The sequence below is a fragment of the Catharus ustulatus genome, unplaced genomic scaffold (assembly GCF_009819885.2).
Source record: "Catharus ustulatus isolate bCatUst1 unplaced genomic scaffold, bCatUst1.pri.v2 scaffold_101_arrow_ctg1, whole genome shotgun sequence".
In the NCBI taxonomy this organism is placed as follows: domain Eukaryota; kingdom Metazoa; phylum Chordata; class Aves; order Passeriformes; family Turdidae; genus Catharus; species Catharus ustulatus.
The window spans coordinates 100,406-122,500 of record NW_024879448.1 but is presented as its reverse complement, the minus strand read 5'-3'; the positions used below and the strand labels follow the sequence as shown (position 1 = coordinate 122,500).

The following is a 22,095-nucleotide window of genomic DNA, read 5'->3' as shown; positions in this document are numbered from 1 at the left end:
GGAAGGATTCCCGGAAGGATTCCAGGAAGGAAGGAAGGATTCCAGGTAGGACGGAAGGATTCCAGGTAGGACGGAAGGATTCCAGGAAGGAAGGATTCCAGGAAGGAAGGATTCCAGGAAGGAAGGATTACAGGAAGGAAGGATTACAGGAAGGAAGGAAGGAAGGATTCCAGGAAGGAAGGATTCCAGGAGGGAAGGAAGGATTCCAGGAAGGACGGAAGGATTCCAGGAAGGAAGGAAGGATTCCAGGAAGGAAGGATTCCAGGAAGGAAGGAATGGAGGAAGGAAGGAAGGAAGGAAGGAAGGAAGGAAGGAAGGAAGGAAGGAAGGAAGGAAGGAAGGAAGGAAGGAAGGAAGGAAGGAAGGAAGGAAGGAAGGAAGGAAGGAAGGAAGGAAGGAAGGAAGGAAGGAAGGAAGGAAGAAAGAAAGAAAGAAAGAAAGAAAGAAAGAAAGAAAGAAAGAAAGAAAGAAGAAAGAGTTAGTATATGTACTGTCATGTAGAAGGAAATTGAACATTCATGAAATTAATTGTGCAGAACTGAACTTGTCATAATCCATATAAGCACTCAAGATGTGAAAAGGCTGAGCCTATTATTTCTATTTCTTTAATAAGACCAGTTGCTTATATGCTATTTATTCAAATAATTGCAATCATCTTCTTTCCCCACCCTTGCTTTTTCCTTTTGGAGAGAAACAACTCCTAGAAATAACTGGTGTCAGCTGTGAATTCTGAAAGAGAAGCCAAGAATATAAAACCCATGCCTGTGTGGACAGATCTGACTCTCACTGGGAACATGGTGACATGGACTTATTTCCCCGCCCCGGTTAGTCTGTTGTCAGCAGCACCTTTTAAGACAGGAGCCAAGGGACCTATTTTTCCTGCAGCTGCTCCAGAGAGTCAGACAGCCCTTGCTGAGGATGAGGCTGCACTTTTGGTATCCCTGCTCAGAGAGGATGGTGCCTGGATCCTGCTGACAAGACCCAGTGTTCCCATACCACCCCTATTAAGATGGTTGCCCATGTTTACATTGCTCAGTGTGGGATATTCTGTGCCCACCCATGACATTCAAACGTTGCTGAGTGACATAGGACTAAACTTAAAGATGGCACCCGCTGCCTCTGAGGAAATTAAGTAGAGGCACCATGTCAAGTTTTCTTGCTATGTCAGGCCAGCTATGTCCATGGCACACACTGCTTCCACTGACAAATCCCAGTAGTTTTTGGTTTTCAGCATGCTCCATTGCTCTTAGGTTTTTTTCCATTCTGTCTTCTTGTAACAACACTAGCCTTAAGGCTTCTTGGGGTCTGGGTTGCAATTTATGAATGTGAAACCTTTTAAAGGTCACAGGAGTGCTTGCTTCTCCTGTCAACAACTCGCCTTGCAGGAGGGTTGGAGAAAAGTGTTTGGTTCAGTTCCTGGCTGCAATTCAGAACACCACAGAATAATCCAGTAACAGAGTTTTGAAACCCCTTTTTAAAACTGTCACCATGTTTTGAAACATCTATGGGCTGCAGAAAAATAACATTTTCTTATAAAGCTGGAAAACAAAATGGCATGTCGAAGTCTAAACTGTCCTAGTCTGAACCGGACAGATCTCTGTTCTGTGTAACCAGTCAACAGATCTCTGGATCACATAAATGAAAGCTGTTCCTTACCCGCAGTTCCTTTTGTCCATGTCTGTCTGGGTTTGCATGTTGTCCCTGTGGACTCATGCAGCTGATGGAGGTAGATTCATGTTGATGGTGAATATGCTCTGTCAGAGGTTCCTGAAGGGCCTCTCACTGCTTTCAGCAAGGGGCTTTCCTGTTGCAATGCACTTAAAAATTGCAGATTGCAGTACTGAGCTAAAAATATCTCTGTGTTCGTCAGAGGTGAGATGTCTGGCTTCTCTCTGGTGGCTGCTTAGACATACTGGGTGGAGGAGTCAGTCACCAGTAGCAAAATTTGGTTTTCTTCCTTCCCCCTGCACTGCTCTTTAATTGTAATAATAGCAACATTTCTTCCCCTTCATATGTGCTCACTTTGGGCAAAGGGTAAAAGCTTGTTGGAGCATTTTGTATTTATCAACTAGTTGCCAAGAGAACAAGGTTTAGCACAGTGGAACTTGCCTTTCGCAGTAGCAAATAAAGCAAGCTGCTTGTACTCTGTTTCAACCCTAACTATGCTCTCAAGGGTACTATTCCTGGTTTCTTCTGGTTGTGCCAGAATCATAGTTAGTATGCAGTCCTGTAGTCATAAAAGAGTACCAAATATATGCCAATTAAATTAATGTAATTTAAAATTACTTTCTAATTGTATGTGGGAAGCAAAAACTTATAAGCACAAGTGTAGGGTAGTATAGCCTTCATTAGAACAGCGCTTCTCTTTGTTAGCTACATGCAAATGCTTATAAACCTTTCAAAAGCCTAATTTCTTTGTGGTTTTCGGTTCTCTGGTTTTTGCGGCTTTTTTTGGGGGTGGAGGGGTAATTGTGAGACAGAGGTAGGATCTGTTATCTCCCTTAGGTAAAAAGATACAAGTTCACTGCAGTGGACTCTAATATTAGAGGTTCCTCTGAATGCTTTTAACCTGTGATAAAATCACCTTCAAGACATGTCAATATGCATTCATTGTGAGGTAACTCAAAAGATTAATGCTTAAGTAACTTAAAATAGTTCCCATATTGCAACCACTTATTTAGTAGTTTTTAGCATGAATAAAAAGTGAATTTTATATAAGGAATCTGAAAGTCTTTCTAGTCAGTACTCCTACGTTTTAATTATGACTGGGGGAGAAAGACTGTAATGTATTTTCAAGCTTATGCTGAGAAGGTATTTTGGGCCAAAAAGTTGGATGAAATGGCTTTTCTTTGAGGAAATACAGGCTTTTATGAGGCTTTTTGGTAGCGTAAGTTATATGCACAGGCAAGAAGTAAGATATTTTGAAGCTTTAAAAAGTTTGAATAAAATACAGAAAGAGGAATAGAGCAATTAAGAGAATTGATTATGAGAAGATTATTTCTTCCCTTGAATTACTTTGAACTATGAGGGGAAAAAAGAGGGGAAAATCAGAGAAAAAAGTAAAAGTTTGTGGCTTTAAAGTTTACTAAATTTACATTGTTCTACTTCTGCACAGGCAAGGTATTGTTTTCTTCCTTTGTTTTTTTGGGGAGGTGAGTTTTACATGGTACAACTGAAGAATCACTTTATTACTTTATTACAACTCTGTCACTATAAACAGTATTGACCGAGTAAAAAAATAATAGCCAGCAGTAAAAATATCTTTCCTGTTTTATCCTGCTAAATGATAGGCAAGGAGACCATTTAGTTTAATTTATAGAAGATAATTATATAGCTGTAAAACTGCTGCAGGCTTTTCTTTGTTTATATTGCATATTTAATACTGAAACAATTTGTAAATTAGAGCTGCAGTTGCTATCACGATATATTTTCTTGGAATTCTTAACTAAGAAAAATGGGCTACTTACAGAGGAAATGGACTGGTTTCAACAGACTCCAGCTGACTTAGGGTCACCCCAAGCAAGAGTGTAAATAATAAAAAAGCAATTTATTAATCAGAAATCATTACCTACTGAATACCTGACAACTTTCACAGAAGGTATTCTTAAATTCTGTTTCTTAGCTGATGGGCAATGATGACAGCTTTGCCTTGAATATTGACCATCTCCAGTGGGGAGTTTAGTTTTAATTCAAGGCAGTCAAGTCACAACAAGACCTTTTTTAGCTCTGGGAAATTGCAATAATTTCCAGATAAATAATAACATTTTGCAATAATTTTTCCCCTCCTCCTATGTTCCAACCTACTATTCAGCTGAAAACAAAAGTATCTTATCTCCTTTGAAAAAGATGGAATAGCACCACATTAATTGGTTCATTTTAGAAATAAAATTTGCTACACCAATAAACAGGTAACAGGTCATTGCTTTATGAAGCATTTGGTGGAGAGTTGGTGAGTCAAAGGTATGCTTTAGCCTGGAGAGACTTGTGATGGAAGGCAATAGACTCTTGGTAGTGATGCATGGGAGCAAGAGGAAACACTGTGTGGTTGCTTATTACCCTCAGTGCCCCAGTAGAAGATCATGCAGGGAGCTGCTCATGGTAGAGGGAATGCACTGTCTTAGAGAGAGAATTGATTTTTTCCTAAGACACAGAACTATCACAGAGCGCCTGGATAACTTTCTGGATGTGATTTTTAATTTTTCAATTGTCTCTTTCTCTCCTCCTTAAAATGCATCTAAATAATTCAATTTTGTACGTTATATTTTAGCACTCTCCCCTTCTCTGACCCAGGTAATTGTCTTTCATCCAAATAATGACAAACTTCAGGCAAGCTACCTGAAGCAAATTCAACAGGCAGTGTTCTTCTGAACTCTGAATCCCACATTAGGAGCTGTATTAGGTGAAAGGTGCACTGTTCAACTTGGAGTTTGTGGCAGCCCTCGGACTCTACTCAGAAGCTACTCCTCTGTCCTCACATAGGAGAGATAGGGAGATCCAGCTCTAAAAATAACATGCTGTATCCAAGTGGAGTAACAGGAGTGAATGACTGCTGGGAGAAGAGATAGGTTACTTTTCTCCTATTTCCAGGATATCATCTGGAGGCCAAGGCAGAATGTGCCTGAAAATGTGCCTTTGGAAGTAACTTTCACTAATAACATCAAAATCCAGGAGTTAAAATCCACAGTACTGGTCATACAGTGCAAATCCTGGTAACTTCTAATATGTTTGTGGATCTCTGAAGGGGGACTCCGTTCAAAGTCCAAAACATGTGGAAGATCTATGGCCCCAGGAACAGTCCTCCTGAAGTACAAGCCTGTGGAAAATCTCTGCTGGGCATTTGTCTCTCTGCAAGAGTTGCTCATAGCCGTGTATCCAGTCACAGGAATTGGTTCAGATCAGTAGCATCTGGCCAGTAAAAGATGTTTTCCTGCAGAAAGCCATTGCTTGGTTGCTGCCCAGCTCAAGCTACTTCTGGAGACCCTTTGTTACTGCGGTAGCTGGACTTCGTGCTTTATATAGGTGTGCTGTGGAAAGGTAAGCTAGATGAAGATCATGGCAAGGCAGTGGTCCATTTCTGTAAAACAAGGGAAGAAGTCTAGCAAGGGGTTAAAGAGTACTAGGTATATGTCTTAACTAGCTAATTGCCAGAAAATATCTTGATCCATACTGCAGCATTGCCTCTTAAAGCTCAAGTGCTTGAGCAATTGTAACTTGCTGCTGTTCTTTACACTTTAATGGATGCCTGATGTGGAAGAGCCGTTAGTTTTACACCCTGGTGTAACAGAGTTTTGTACATATTTATATATTTGCATTTACACTATTTATATAAAGAAACAAACATCTGCATTTAAAAATTCTCAAGGTCTCAAATAATAAAACTTCTATAACTTCAAAATTTACAAAAACTCTGACAATACAGCTAGGTTTGTTAGGTAGCGGTGCTGGTAGCATTTCAAGATGTTGCACAGAACTGCTAGAAGAGTGTCCTTTTAATGGTGCTAATTTAAATTCTGTCACATAGCACTAGAAATCCCTAGGAAGGGTTGTGCAGGTATTAAAATTTTTTTTAGAAATACATATAGATATATATATATTCACTTATGTATGAAGCTTGTTCTGGTTTTGACTGGGGTAGTTAATTTCTGTCACAGTAGCTGTTATGGGGATATGTTTCAGATTTGCACAAAAAGCAGCACTGACAACACAGATGTTGTAGTTGCTGCTGGGCAGAGATCACAAGGCATCTGGGCCTTTTCTGCTTCTTGAATCACTCAGTCAGGGAGTGGGCTGGGGGTAGATAAGGAGTTAGGAAGGGACACAACTGGGATATTCTATGACCTATGATGTCAAACTCAGCTTATAAAGCTGGGGAAAGAGGAAGTGGGAGGACATTCAGAGCGATGGGAGTTTGTCTTCCCAAGTCACCATTAAGGCACGATGGAGTCTCGCTTTCCTGGAGATGGAAAGACCGTCCACTGGAAACTAGGAATGAGTTCCTTGGTTTCCTTTGTGTCTGTGGCTTTTGCTTTATTAAACTGTGTTTAGCTCAAACCATGAGTCTTCTAACTTGACTTATATTACTCTCTTCCCCAACCCAGTGGTGGGGCAGTTAGCGAGAAGCTGCAGTCCTTTTTTACTGCTAGTACAAGTTAAACACTAACAGATCTCCAAGCAGATTATCAAACTTAAAGCCTTCATGTTTCTCATTGATTTTAAACTGAATTTACGCAAGAATTATTAATGTTAATAAGGAGGAAGTAAATTCTGTCTGTCTTCTTCGCCAAAAATAAACTCAAACCTAAGCTGAAATACTCTGTTTCAGAGAGGGAGGTCCTATTGTTTGTATTATGTAGGGTACTGGATCAATGCTTGTGTCACCCCCATCAGCAGCTGCATCATTAAGTGAAGATACAGTACCATGGGAACATGGGGTGGCCCAATAGCCCAAACACTAACAGAGACACACAGGGCAGGCCTGCCTCTCAAGCCCCTTATCTTCCCACAGGTCAAATGACATGATCCTGAAGGATGATGACAATCCATTTTGCCCATGTGTGGCATACAGGACATGCTGTGGCACTGCCATGCTGCTGCCACACTAGGGAAAGTCAACAACACTGCACAGGACACAGGTGGATGTTTTGACATCTCCTTGCCTCCAAGGAACAGCAAAGGACACCTTCTAGACCACAAGTCAACAAACTTCATGTCGAAATTCCATCTGCAAACCAAACCTTTTAAGTCACTCTCCAATTTCCTCCTATGCCCCCAAAATTTGTGTCACCTCCTCAGGGAAAGGACCAGACACCTTAAAATAGGGTCACTGCAGCTGTAATGCGATAAAAAGGCCTTTCCTATCTGGGACTTGGCCCCATGAGCTAAGTGACGTAAACAACAGACAGGATCCCAAAACTAGACCCCTATAGTACTCAGTGGTATAGTTCTACAAATTGATTTTTCTCTATTTTTTTAAAAGGCAATACATGTTTTCCTGCAGTAAGTTCCTGTATTATGCGATACTTATGGATTTTGGCATTTATTTTATGCATAGATAAAATATTTAAAAGCTTTTTTTTTTACAAAAGTTTATTTTCCACAAGGAAGAGCAATAGGAAAAATTAAAACTGTTTTCCACATTTTGTTTTCTTAAAACAAGAGTCTACAAGGACATATTCAGCACCAAAACTAAAAAAAAAAGAAAAAAAAAGAAAAGTAAAAACAGCCATGAATAGAATCTATAAAGCAAACATTTAATATTGCACTTTGTTTCTCTAATGTTTGGATTTTACTTAATTTTTCCTAATTCAGAACAGAATTCTCTATCAAATACTGGGCTAAAACTCTGAACCTCATGCTGAGAATTGACCAATATTTATGGAAGAGTAATGCCTCTGAGTAACAATGTAATTCAAACTGAAGTCTTTATTTGACAAGCTTATATAATTTTTCATTCCAATCACCAAGGCTGTGATGCAAAGTCAATTACTACGACATTGGTCAATCCTGCCTCATAGGCAATTTCCCATTGTATTGTGATACTTTAATGCTATGTATATCAGCAATTGTTCCCTAGTCTGTAAAAATAACAAAAAAGGAAAAAAAGTAAAACCACCAAATGCCCTTTTATACCAACGATCCCATCAGCTTTAAAAATTGTCTGGCTGGAGAAGGCAGAGGGAAAGGACATCCACAAAATTGGCCTAGTAACATCATCCAACTTCCTTCTTGCCAATATTCCCACTCAAAGCCCAAGCCTTTTAACTGAATCACTTAAAACGCGACTCATTTATATTTTATCACCCTGTTGTCATTTTTGAAACATGAATGATCTTTCATGTTCTTATAAAGGCCACTTATGGAAAAGCCTATTCTGTCACACTTATGAAGCCTTAAAAACAAGGCAGGGTTTTTTAAAAATGAGCACCATGCAGAAAGACCAGCTGCCCCTCTCCCACTCTTCTGAGCTTTCTTATTGCACAAGGAGACAGGTATTTGACAGATTAGGTCTTGATTTGTTCAAATAATCAAGACCAGAATGTGTTCTTTTGTCTGTGATCCATGTTCCATAGCTTCTGAAGAGCAAAGTTGACTTCCATTGTATATACCTAGCATGTAAGCACTGGTATTTGTTAGCATAGGTAATAGCTCCACTGCACGCTTTTTCCTGGGGCACTCTCAAGGGCAAGTGCTCTTTCCATACGGTTTCTTTCATTCTACGTGAATTCATGGTATAATTCAGTGTTCTGCTTGTTTTAAAGCTCTTGAGAGTGCCACAAAAGATGCAGTCAAAGTAATTCCAGCTAACTCATATTTAAGTATGGCTGGTACCACTGATCTTTCCCACTTTAATTATGCTTCTAGTCTTATACAGTATTATAAACCCTGAAGGTAATACAAAGTGCACAAACTGAGCTCTTAGCATAGAAGAAGCTTTTCCTACTTTCTACTAGACTCACCACATATAGAATTTTGGGTGATTAAGTAGCTATATATAAAAATAAATTTACTCTCCCTTCCTAGCCCTAGTACTTGAGATAATGATTTGTGAATCCTAGACAGTCTAGAACCACTTCCTTTCAAAAGCGTTTTGAGGAACATATGGTGTCTGCTGGTGCTGCTTTTATTTATGCCTTTTTTTTTTAGAGCTTCACAACTTGAACACTTTTTTAATAATGGAGAAAAGAAATGGGAATGAGGTGGGTTTTGTAACTTTCGTGTATGTCCCTATTCCAGATCTCCCTCTCAAAAAACAAAAACAAAACACAAACACAAAACAAAAGAAAACTAACTCAACAGTGCAACATAAAAAAACCAAATAGCATTTCAACAGTTTGGCAAGTGATTAATTCACCTGAGATTAAGTGATTTTTAGGCAGTCTGTAACAAAATGGTGCTTTGCGATAATAGTAGAAAGGCAACAAATTCTTAAAAGAAATCAAGAAAGTATACAATCTTGATGAAGTCTACTAGTTCTTTCTATTAATTCTTCACCCTCCCACCCTATCCCCACATCTGTTGCTTATCTACTACAGTAGGCTGCAAAACATACAGCAAGAAGGATTGGCTTGAAGGCATTTGATGTTTGTAAATAAATCCACAATTGGATCCAAGATGAAGAGGTGATACATGATCAGCCTACTAGGACAATTCTGAGCATGTGCATATGCAGGTAAAGTCCAGGCTACATTAAATTAAAAAAAAAAAAGTCAGTGCATTTGTCAAAGTCTGTTGCTGTTGGGTTTTTTGTTTGTTTATCTCTTTTTTGTCAAAGCTTTCTTTTGCTTCTCGTTGTGCGGACCACAAGAAATAAGAAAGGGGTAACAACTGTCTGGTGTAAATGAGAAAAAGCTGTAGTGACACTGAACCGCACAATGTAAGCAATAAGCATGTGCAAATTTCCAAATCGTAAGAGGAAGCCAAACCTCTCAATGTGGTTTGAGTGTTTGGACACACATCACTGTAGATTAGTAAGGCTGCTCCTAGTATGTGCCAGTATTTAACAGGGAGTGGGGGAAAGCTCAGGTCTTCAAGCATGTGGAGCAGTCCTACAATGTTACTGTAGGCTTCAAAGCATGATCACAGGCTGTTTTCATTTATTCACCACATAGGCAAGAGCAAACCCACTTTCTTTGAAAGTGTGTTCTCCACTATGACGCCTTGACCTTCAACACAGGAGGTATGATTCCAAACCCAAGTTAAGTCAGCTTCTTACAGATTCCTTCAACGAGAAGGGCAAGATGGTCTGTCATCTGTGGGTTGATCTGGGTTTGGATCAATCTAAACAAAAGAGGAAAAAACACAATAACCAAAGGTATTTTTAGAACTGATTGCTAGAATATAAACCAATCCAAACACTAAATTTTTTTAAGTCCGAGACAGTCAGAGATAAATGGTATTCCCAATTCAAAGATTATTCAGTAACTGAACTATCTCTAGAAATTAGACAAAACTTTGAATTTAAATAGTAAGTATAGTGAAACATTTTAAACTACAGGTTGATGGTAGGTTAAGGATAAGCACAAAGATGTAGTAAAAATTTGAAAAAATCTCCTGTAGTAGCACAAATATTCTAAATTATTTATTGCATAGTAAGAAGACAACCTGACTCATCATCGAACATTTAACTGAAAATACTAAACTGATTTCAGAGGACATTTTACTACAAAAGGTATGAAATTATTAGCAAAAAGTTCTTCTACTTAATTTTTAAGTAATGAATCCTGAAAAACGCCCTAAAATGTTTCTGAAGTTCATGTGTTCCACCCACTAGCTCTTCTTCCTTTCAACAAAAGGAAGGTGGAAAAGGACATGGTCTCTAACTTAGGTCTTCAAAACAAAATAGGAAGTACAGTTTAAGTGAACACTATATAGTTTGGTCAGTTATTTTAAAAAGACATTTTTTAGAACAAAGGAAAATCTTATTTCAAATACTCAGAGTACCTAAAATGAAAACGCCATGACTATTCTAGTTTATGTTACAGAAGAATCCTCAAACAAGAAATAAAAAACATTCCACTCACTACCAGCTCAAGTGTTTCAAGAGGAAAAGAAAAAAAACCAAGAGTGGGTGGATCCAGGCAAGATTTAGGCAAACACCACCATTCTATTTTGTCCTGTACACTGCTTTTCCCTGAAACATATGAACATGGCTTTTGAAGCTTTCAAAACCTAAACTTGTGTCCAGTTATTGAGTGACTTTCACAGAACTAAACTAACAGACAGAAATGTTTGAACTGAGCATTTAAGAAACCTGAGCCAGAAAGTACACCTTTGTATCTTCTCTGCATGGAAATTCTAATAGTAATACATACAAAGAATATACAATATAAAAATACAGAGTACTTTTAGAACTAGGAATGAAAAACAATTTGTTGTGCACCTTCAGACTCAAAATGTTGGTATTCACTAATATCATGTATTACATATATAATGCAACGTGACTTTAATAAATTGCCCAGAGGGTGCAAAACTATTTCAGAATCTCTATCAAGCATTAGAATAGTGAAGAATCCTGGAAAAGTTCTGATGCAATTTACCTGCACTTTGCTAAAACTAAGTTTCTTTTTTTTTTCTTATTTGTCCAGATTTTCATGAAGTAGAAACAGTTTCTTACATTTATCCCACATGACAGAATTCAGCGAAACAGTACATTCATAATTTTATTTTGAGGTACCTACTTCTGAATAGAGGGGTGGAGGCAGAAAACGAAACTCCTGGATGTATGCAAATAGTGGTCCTGGAAGTACTCTCTCAAAGTCATCACAAGCACCTAAGGGTGCAAGGCTGGACTGTCTTTGTTCCTCTGTCACCACCTCTGCATAGCTGGGAGGTGCTGCAGGGAAAAGGCACACGCAGTTCGAACAACAAGTTCTTATGCATGTCAAAACATATAAAATGATAAATATTAAACTTTAATACTGTAAAATGCACCAGCATGCAGACAAATTACTTTCCTGATTTTTCCACAGTTACTGAACATGAAAAAGAGGGTAGGCTACTATAGTTTATTTTGAAACTATGCTCAAATCCAAGAGCACACTGACCATTTCAAGCATACTCAAGACTATTGAATTTCTGTTACAGGCAGGAATGATAAAACATTGCACTCCTCTGGACTGCATCATCTGTACAGATGTTTATATGTAAAAAGAGGGAAGAAGCTACAGAGTTTCTCCTTTGACAGAATAGATTTCCATTGAAATTGATTACATTATCATTGCACAAAGTCTCGGCTACTAAGGATGATTTAAGTCCCCTTAATTGGCACTCTGGCAGGTTACACCGCCTTACAACCAAGGGTACAGCTGGGATACTGGAGGCAGAATTAATTCTGCCCACGTACAGTGGCATTCTATGCTTTCACTTGCACCAGCTTCCAAGCAGTTGGATTCCACTGCTTGTACACCTGAGAGAGGAAGGCAAAGAGGGGAACTCCATTCTTCTACAGAGAGTAAGCAGGTAGCAAGGAAACATCCACAAGGGATTTTCTACAGACCTTAAAATGAAGGATGTGATTTGTGTCTGTCTGCATAACAGCAATGAATAAAGCACACAAAAATCAAAACAGACTTGTTTTGTCAGGGTACCTTCTGGTCTTTCGGGCAGCGTCAGACCAAGCCAATTCATGTTCATGCTACACTGACTGCTTACACTTGATGTTCTGCTACCAAATGGGTGTAGAGGAATGGTGCCAATGACCAGTGGTAAGTTAAGGAATAAATCCATGGCACCAGGAATATCCACATATACCTAAACAACAACAAAGAGGTATAGAGGAAAAATAGGTTTATACAAGCACTTCATAATTAGACTAAAATCTCCAGCCATGCAATTTTTCAGAAGGAACTGAAATTTCATCTTGTTAATTTCAGAGCCAATGTCCCTATGGAGACAAAAAGCCCTCCAAGTCAAAGGTAGCTCTAAATTCTTAACAAAAGTCCTCACATGGAAATGACACATATAGTAATTTCACGATTATAAGTTGCACCATTTTGACTAAAATTTTGGTCCGAACCCAAAGTGCGGCTTATAATCAGGTGCGGCTTATATATGGACAAAGAACGAAAAGTTGCGGTTTTAGTTTGGAGGACAGGTGTCTGCTAAGAAAGGCAGGAGCTTCTCTTTGAAATGGAGAATGTAAAACCCCTCCCTCCAAATTATTATCATTTGGAAATCAAGGGCAAAAATATGGGTATTAGGAATAACAGTTCTTTTCTAGGGAAATTAAAATAGAAATACAGTACCACAAAGAAACAAACTCCAAACCCTGACAAAGTCAGGGTACAACCTGACATCCTGTCAGGCAGGGTGTTGGTAGCAGTCCCATTAAAGGGTGGCTGCATCCTCCTGCAGTGACGGATGTGATTCAGTTGAAGCAGTGCTCCTGCAGAAGATGCAGTTTCCCTCCAGAGATCCAGTGGTGATGTAAAGAAATCCAGTTTTCCTCTGAAGTCCAGTGGAGAAAGGGGCTCCCTTAGTGTCCCAAAACCTCTGTTTTTATTTTGGTAAGAAATGCTGGGCTCTTCCCCCTGGCTGGAACAACTTCCAATGGGATGCAGTAATTTTATCAGTCACACAGTGGGACTCAATGGGCCATTAGCAGAAAATGACTCACTGGAGGAAGGATGGGTTGTGAAAAGATAAAGAACACTGCCCTGCCTGGTTTCAATGGGTGTCCCATTAGCAGAGTATCTGCCGTTGAGATAAGGATCACTATCCCCACCCTCAACAGATGGTGATAAAATAGATACCTTTTATCACACTCTGTATTGTAACGTGCGGCTTATAATCAGGTGTGGCTCATATATGGACAAAGAACGAAAAGTTGCTGGCACCCGGAAGTGCGGCTTATACTCAGTGCAGCTTATAATCGTGAAATTACTGTACTCGTAACACATTTGCCTAAGCATGTGCAAGATTAAAACTGAATCTACTTAAGAAAATTCTTGTTAGGAGACCCGTTGCTAGGCTATGTATTCCTTTTGTAACTAGTAAGCAGTTCACAATGCTTTGTTAACATTTTGCAAGGAATCATGCAAACTACTCATGCTCCAATGAAACAACCAAACCTACCATCAGTGAATACTCCACACGGATTATACTACAGTCAAGGATTGAAGGAGAAACAGGTGGAATTTTCAACTGTTTGCCATTCCAGGTTTCTGTTTTGCCAGATGACAAGGATTCCCCACGCAGGTTGGCGACAAGCTGTTTGACTTCTTTCATTTTCCCTTTGGCATAAAATGCCTGTGTTTGGTAAATGGCTGCCTTTGGCACCACCACACGGGAAGAGCAGTTCTCAATCTCAGCAAAGATCTGAATTGATTCACCTGAAACAAAGCAAAATTTCATTTTTTCTATGTATTTGCAAGGCAACTGAAGTAAACTGCCGCATGCTGAAGCAAATTGCCATATGCACTGTTATAAGGCACCAGGCCCTGCTAGCAATGCTCCACACTTTGAACAAACATCTGCTAATGCTAGTAGGTTTACCTCATGCAGACCTTACTCCTAACAGAAAAATGCATAGGCACAATAAAAGCAGATGTCCTTTAACAATAAGGAGACACAGCAAGCTAACAAAATTGTTAGTTTAAAATAGTGAGATAGATTAATTCAGACTGAAATGGGAAGAATAGTGTAAGTATTTCTTTTATATAACAGCAGCTAAGTACAAACTGTCATTTTAAAAGGGAAGGAAAAACATTTCCCATAATTACTTCTGTTACGTACCCGGGGTGTAGCCCTTCCTTTCAATTTTGGCACTTAAGGATATTGGGCCTGAGGTACAAAACCAACAACAGAGAGTTTTTTCTTTTGTGCCTGCTTGGGGTGACTGCAAGAAAAGAACAGTATTTTCCATTTAAGAGAGTGCTCCATGAATCTGTTCTAAATTAACACACAAAAAAATTGATTACATACTTTCAATGTATTTTGGTAAGCATATCTAGTTTTGTTTAGAGGGAGAAAACTCAAACTGCACTGTGAAAACTCTAAGCTGCCTTTTTGCTACACTTCATACTACAGTTACATTTAAGCAGGTTTTTATACACAAATAAATGTAGCCTAGCTTAAGGAAAGGTTTTATAGCCTATATACACCTATATACCCCACCATATTGTTGAAGAGCTTTTAATTTACCAGTAAACGAGAATATCTATCCAGTACAATATTTCAGAAACAATAACTAAGGTAAAATATTGTAACCTTGACTGCTGCTATTTCCTGTTTCAAAATGAGTCTGCTTCACCTGTATTAAACAGAACGCTATTTTATATGATACAAGGATTTACGACTTGATCCAAAGCCCATTAAAGTCAAATGAAGAGTCTTTTGATTTTGATGGAATTTCTGCAAGCCCAATGTCTCCTTGCAAGTCTGATTTTTTACCCATACACACAAGAAACCTATTTCAATGGATTTTGAGATTTTTTTTTCCTTCTCCATGGCAGGGGGGAGGGGGGGGATGAATTTTAAGAAGAGTGGGGGGAGTGGAAATTTTAGGCCTGATTGAAATCAAATCCTCACTGAAGGCAGTCGTGATACAGGAATTATTTTAATAAAATGACATTTCAGAAAAAGATTATGGAGCATTGTGATAATTTCTTCCCACTGGTAGAAAACTATCCATATGAAAATCATCAATTATGTACATTATTTACTTTGCATTTTTAAGTTTGCAGTCTGTTACAATAATTCTTTTAGGTTCCACTGTTCTTTATTCAAAATAAAAGAGGAACAGTTCTCAAAATTTTCCTTCTTACTCACACTTAACAATTTAGCATTAATTTTAATTGACAAAATAATTTTACACATCTTAGAAGTAAAGCAACTCAAAGTACAGGAAAACATAGCTTTCAAAATACCAGTACTTACAGAGCTGCAGAATTAATGTAATACTTAGATTAGCTGTAACTAAGTATTTTTCTTATGTAAATATAATAATAATGTATTATATATATTTCATACATATAAATAAGTATTAGGTAATATATTCAGTAAAATTAGGTATGAGTATGGTTTCAGTTACTAAACTTCATTATTTTTTTATTCCAGAAACAAAAAAGGAGCACTTCTGTCAATTCTTACCAGTAATGAAGGAGTGTTGATATCTATATGTTCAAAGACTGTAAATTCCTTCTTTAATTTTACTGGTAGAAACCAAGGCCTATGCAATTCGGCTTTCACCCAATAGCGCACACTGCCATGTCTGCCTTCGAATGAGGTAGCAAGTGGTCTGTGCAGGACACAAAGGTCAAAATTGAGTAAAGTATTTCTGCCTAATAATGATACAATTGATCAATTCAGTGATTAGTATATTGAACTGCATTTTTAATGCACTGTAGTACTTAATGAAGCATATCTCAGAAGAATTCAAGATTAAAGATGGGAGAAAAAATCATCTCCAATTTATCCTACTACAGTTTTGCATAGATTTTAAGAATCAAGGAATTGTACTAGAAAATGCCAGGAGAGCATTTTCTTTAAGCTTAAGAGGTCACTTTCACATTCAGGGTAAAGCATGCCCTTTTGACTACCAATTTAAAATCACCATTAGTATCAATCAATTATAGTTTTGGATATTGCATTTTGTAAATCATTCTGTATTATTTACTTGGTCAGTAGCTCAACATCAGGTTAATTTTAGCTGTAACTCAGCACTTCTGTAGTTAACTTCACCTTAAGCAGAGAAAATACTACAACTTGGGAGTTCTGAAGAGAGGCAATTTTGAGCACCTTCTAATCTTTCACTACCCTGACAAGACAGATTAAAACATTTATAATACCTAAGAATGCACATATATATGCTTATATTTATACACACATATAAAATCATGAAGATTTTTCTGGAATTTGTCACATCAAGGAAGTCTATTTTCAAAGCTGGAGGAAAGATGATGCAAGTAGTTTTTCCAGATCTGTGAGCACTGCCTTTTAAACTGTAGTATCATAAAATGAAAGATAAAGTATCTTTATAGTTCAATTATTTCAAATTAACAGTCATTTATGTAACTAATTTTCTTTATTTTTATCCAAGTCTTTTTTTCTAATTTACTATATTCTGAATACATTGTTATATATATGTTAAACTAAAGTATTTGCAACACTTCTATATTTTCCACAGAGAGTAATACTAGCCATGCTAGTGATTTACTAGAATTAGTCTTTCAGTTACAGGTTTGACTTTTATATTTGCACATTTAAATTGTTTAAGTTTTTTTCCAATGATGCAATTAAAAGGATTTTCTAATACAACTTCAGTGTTTCATTCTGTCCCATAATCTGTAGAGGAATAATCTAAGCATGATGCACATCTTTTACAGTGTTGCTCTGAAGTTCACCTAAGTTTTGGAAGTATCCTAAGGACACAAAATAGCAAGTAAGTAAGTAGCATCAAAATTCAGGTTTTTGATATCACTCTTTGTTTTTCCAGTACTATTAAAAACTGGGTTAACAGATATTTTTTCATGGCACTTAAAAAGAACCTATGGTTAGACCAATGCTTGTGATATTTTGCTATCTGGCTCTTTCACTTCAAGCTAAGCATTTCATGTTCATGTTTCTGATGTTTTGGGTTTGGCTTTTTGTTGTTTTTTTAAATGCCCCTTTATACTCAAGGGAAAAATCAGTACTGGCCATACGAGTTAGTTCTTGTATTTGAGATTTTAAAAGAATGCTAAATTGCCTTTAAAATCTCCATGTTCACAGGTCTTCACAGGAAATCTTACCGCAACAGTGTAGAAGTCCTGTGTTCTTCACTTTGAAGCTTAAAAACTGCATCTCTAATAAACAACCTTAATACCAGGTAGTGAGTTTATTTACATAAAACTGCCGTATTTTCAGTGACTTTCAAGTTTTTAATGATCCCTACTTGCCTTTTACAGCAAAAGATTTGTTTTCCACTGTGCTCTTACCCTAGCTCTGCTGGTCTGCATAGTTCCAGTTGGTTGAGTTAGAAGGTACCATAGCCACTCTGTAGTACTCCAGTGACAATTTAAATTCTTCTCCCTCCTCTTGGGAAGGGGTAATAGACTGGAATATCTAGTAAGTCAATAAGACTTGGTAAAAAGAAAGTAAGCAACTGGGCAGCAGTGAGCTCCTTTTTTGTGGAAGTTATAAATAAATTTAAAAAAAAAAAAGGATGGGCTTATCAGTGTAAAAGCAACCTCTTCAGTTTAATGAAATTATGAGTTATCTACAGCATGTTGGAGTACAATTCCTACTACCATTGAAAAGGTTTCCCCTCCACCCACAGCAGAAGTTTTGGTCAGGCAGGCGGGCAGCAGAGCCCTGTCTGGAGGGCTGTGAGTGGATACTTACGTTTGTGGAAGCTCAAAGCTGAATGCATATTCATGCCTTCCTGAATGGATGGTGTGAAGGCCTTCTTCTGAATTGTCATCATCTGAAAGAGAAAAAAACAAACATGCTAATCCAGCTGCACACGTATTATACCTTGCATAGGCTTCTCTTTGAGAAAAAAAGCACTTGGCTCACACATTACAACACTCAAAGAATGTGATGTCCCAGAAACAAGGATCTCCAGTACATTAGTTATTAACTGCTGGGATGCAGACAACTCTGCAATTGACAACTCGGACAGAACGGTAGACTAGATTGCCACTCTGGTCTTAGAGGGAAGCAAAGGTTAATTTGCTTTAATACAATCCTGCCCCTGAACACTGATACAGTTTGAACTGCTGCCATTTCAAAGCCTCCATACAAGGTCTGTAAAGGAAATCATGCTGCTTTCCACTGCAATTGCTAGACCTGGCTTTTTACCAGCATTAACAGTACCAAGTCTGCTGCTTAAGATTAAATATAGAAATGTGGCTTCTTTGTATCTCCTGCCTCACAACAGTGTCCACAGATTAATCACACACAGGCAAAAAAAAACGTGTGAGAAAGGAATAAGAGTGTATGAGCAACACCCAGAAAGTACTAGACAGATTCCGGGGCATAGGAAATTGCAAGCTGCCCAAATAATGCTATCTAGAGCTAAACTTTCTCTTTAATAGGCTAACTTGATCTTGCTCAGACAGGAAGACCCAGATACTTGCTGCTTTTATGCCAGGAACGCTGACCCTTGTTTACGGTCATGATTACTTGTCCAGCTTCAAATAACACAAGAAAATTGCAGTTTATTGTGACATAAAACCAGAAAAATGCTGACTTAGTCAAAATAAAAGTTGAGCGAAAAATGACTGAGCACCTCGCACATAAAAAGGGCTGAAATTATAAAAGGGGATAGATATAGCGAGGTGAAGTGAAAGGGAACAGCTTATGTGTAATGGCCTGAAACGTTAACGGAGGCACAGAGAAGGGTTCTAAGTTCCTACTGTCCTACAGAAACGCCGATGCTCTACTTCCTGCAGTGCAAATATCAAAAACTTAAAAATAAATACACAAAACAAACGGACAAAAATCTCCCGGCAGCAAGATGTGGAAATAAACGTAGCTTCAGCACGCAACCTTACTCAACCTAGGTCAGGAAAACGTGTTGAAAGAGCGACACAATGCGTCGGCGTGAGTTTTTATACTGTCGGTTTGCGTTTGGGATTTTTAAAAAATAAATATTTATTAACTTTTGTTTAATTTTGTTCGGGGGGTGGGGGATTACTGCTTTCGGCAGTGGCTGCGCTGCTCTCCGCCCGGCTCCCCCGCTTCCTGCCAGCTCAGCAGTCCCGCCACGCCACGGTAAACAAGTGCTGAGCTGTCAATCAGCGCGGGCTGGAGCAGGAGCCGACCGGCCTGAACCGGCGCGCACGGAGTGCCGCCTGCCCCGCCGCTCTCACACGCGCGGCGTGCACTGCGTCTGCCCGCTCCGCACCGAGCGCCGACCCTTCCGCCGCGCCGAGACCCCTCAGGGTATGGGACTGGCGGCAGTAGGGACGTGACAGAAGGCAGCGCGTCCGCCCTCCCTCTCCGAGGGTCTTCGCGCCGCGCCAGCGCCTCGGGGAGCGGCCTCTGCCCGCCGGGGGCAAGCAGCGAAACCTGTGCCCTCACCCTCGCCGCCAGTGCCCCGCCAATCAGCGGCGGGCATCGCCTTAGCAACAGGGCAACCAACCGCAGCCAGCCAACCAGGGGGCGGCGGGAGGCGCGGCCGGGCCGCGGGTCTGCGCTCGGGGCGGTCACTGAAACGCGGTCGCCTGCAGCAGCTCCCCGGGGTCCTTGTCCCACCCGCGCTGCCTCCGCCACCGGCGGTTCCTGCGTCGCTGCACACTCGCGTCGCCACGGAGATGCAGGAAGTCATGCTCGGGCGACTGATTTCTGAGGCGCTGGCAGGAGACGGGTGGGAACCGCAAGTCGCCTCGTTAGCGCGGTGTGCGCGAGACAAGAAGAATATTAAAAAAAAAAAAAAAAAAAAAAAAAGCCCCGAGCTCTGCTACAGTGTTGAGTTGGGGAATACTGTGTGAGGGGCTCTGTGCCGCCCAGAGTTGTTAAAAAATTACATTTTTTTTCCCTGGAAAGAATGAGAAATATCGTATCGCTGCAGAGTATATGATGCATAATCAGAAAAAAAAGGGGACAAACAGCCCAAAATATTACATAATCGCTTTTTAACATTATTATCTTGCGCTGGGGAATTAAGTCATCGCCACCACCTGACGCGTGCGGCCAATCTGCGCGGAGCGGGCGGCGCACCCCCCTCCTCCAAGCCGGTCCCAAACAGGATTGAACCGCTTCTAACAAAGGGTGCGAACTTCGGGAGAAAAAAGAAATGAAAAACACGTAGAACCCCCAGGTCCCCGGCGCTTCCACCCCACCCGGGAAGGGGTCTGCACTTCGTGGGGTAGCCACAGCGGCTAGAGTAGGAAGTGGGGAGCAGGAGGTCCTCACCTTCCCAGTTTTGGGAGAGATGCTCCCATTACGCAACACCACTTCCCCACTCTCTCTCCTCCCCCTCCTTTTGCTCCCTATCAAGGGCTTTTCGGACACATCTTTACATCGGGGTGACCCCCAATGCCGAGCGGGGTGTAGCGGCGGCCCAGGAAAATTAAAGCTTTTTACCAGAATGAGAGCAATACGGAAAAGAGAAAAAAAAAAATTACGTGGGATAGCGATATGTCAAAATAAACCAGGGAGACTGTTATCTGCCAATAATCAGACATCGAGAAAAATTCAATGTATTACCACCCCAAAAGCACCAGCAGAACCCCGCATGTGTCAGAAAGCAAGGGTTTTATGCTTTCACGGTGTTTCAAGATTTGTTATTAGGATTCTGCCAAAAAAGTCCACAGCCCATCTGACTGTGATTTTACAGCAATTTTCCCCCACGGAACGGGAAATGCTATTAGATATAACCAGGAAAAGAAAAAAACAAAAAAAAGGAAAACATTACGAAAAAACTTCTTAATAAATGGCCGTGCGGAAAGGCAAGTAGTTCAAGGAGTCCTGCTTGCAGATACTTTGCAAATGCATCTCCTGTAACTCCATCGCCAAGATACCACCGTGGGCATGTCCTGCTCTCCAATGCAACCATTAAAGAAAGGGCTAAACCTCGGTGATTCAAAGATGCGTGCTTTTTTTCCATAAAAGTAGCAAAGTTAAGCCCTTACCTCTCTCTTGGCCGATAAGGATGTCTTTATGATTGAAATATTCCACTTCTTCGGTGTAGTTCTGTGTATAGGCAGTGTTGGATCCAGCATTCCTCGATTCAGTCCAACGCACTTTAGCGTGCCCCCTCGCATGGATTTTAAGGGATTTCACTCTAATTTCCCCAGTTACTTCTAGACTGACCCTTCCTGAGACTGTATCCCCGCTAGAGTACACAGGGACATTACTGTCATTCAGACAGTCAAAGCTTATCGCCAGACTCTTCACCTTCCCCAGCACCATGGTTTTATAGCAAAGTGTACAAAAATAGACTGTAAGAAAAAAAAAAAGGGACGGGAAGGAGGAACCCAAAACAACCAACCCTGAGCCCCTGGGGCGCAGCGCCGCGGACCCTACAGGCGGCTCATGGGGGCGGCGGGGAGCCCCGGCCCGGCGCGGGCAGCGCGGGTACCCACCCTGTGTCTCCCCACAAAGGCGACACCGAGCCGCCGCCGACCCCGCCTTATAAGCCCTGTGACAAACAAGCGCAGGAGCGCAGGCGCGCAGGCGCCGCCCCGCCCCGCCCCGTTCCGCCCCGCCGGAGCAGTTCCGGCCCCGCGGCGCCGCCGCCGCCTCTGGGGTCGCGCCGTGCTCGGGGTGCGCGCTGCTCTTCGGCTGGGCGGAAACCGTGCTGGGGATGGTGCTCTGCTGCTGCCGCCGGCGGCTCCAGGGAAGATGGCAATGTTCCAGCCTCTACGAAGAGATGAAAGTTGCACCTCACTTAACAGACCTTGTTCAGAAACTGGCAAATTGATTGTCCCTTGTGTTGGTCGTTGGTTTTTAGTTTGGTTGGGTTTTACTGCTTTGGCGGGGGGGGGGGGGGGGGGGGGGGTTGTTTTGTTCTCTTTTGTTTTATTTTTTTCCCTTGTGTGTATGTATGTATGTATGTAAAGATGGGAGAGAAGTGAGCAAAGCTTGATGGGAAGTAGATAGAAAAACACAGCAAGAAATAAAAAACAGGTTTACAGGATAGTACGTATTGCACTACCTGAGAATCCTCTC

The 22,095-nt window shown here is 40.4% G+C and overlaps 1 protein-coding gene across 1 annotated transcript; it reads right to left on the bottom strand.

Moving 5' to 3' along the window:
• Window positions 1–3,062: 3,062 nt before the first annotated feature.
• Window positions 3,063–21,533, bottom strand: ARRDC3 (arrestin domain containing 3). Its single transcript, XM_033086647.2, has 8 exons — window positions 21,057–21,533; window positions 17,821–17,902; window positions 15,589–15,736; window positions 14,233–14,335; window positions 13,573–13,829; window positions 12,087–12,249; window positions 11,178–11,332; window positions 3,063–9,777 (listed from the first exon to the last, which is right to left on the bottom strand). The coding sequence occupies exons 1-8, from the start codon at window positions 21,334–21,336 to the stop codon at window positions 9,721–9,723; spliced, it is 1,245 nt and encodes a 414-aa protein (XP_032942538.1). The 5' UTR covers window positions 21,337–21,533; the 3' UTR covers window positions 3,063–9,720.
• Window positions 21,534–22,095: the final 562 nt, after the last annotated feature.

Bases quoted from the DNA above. Each gene is read 5' to 3' on its own strand.
- ARRDC3 (XM_033086647.2), bottom strand. From the start codon at position 21,336: ATGGTGCTGGGGAAGGTGAAGAGTCTGGCGATAAGCTTTGACTGTCTG. The intron at 14,336-15,588 runs GTAAGAATTGAC...CTTTTCTTGCAG, and splicing joins TCAACACTCCTTCATTACTG to TCACCCCAAGCAGGCACAAA. The intron at 9,778-11,177 runs GTAGGTACCTCA...TCTTTTGTTTAG, and splicing joins CTCCACCCCTCTATTCAGAA to ATTGATCCAAACCCAGATCA.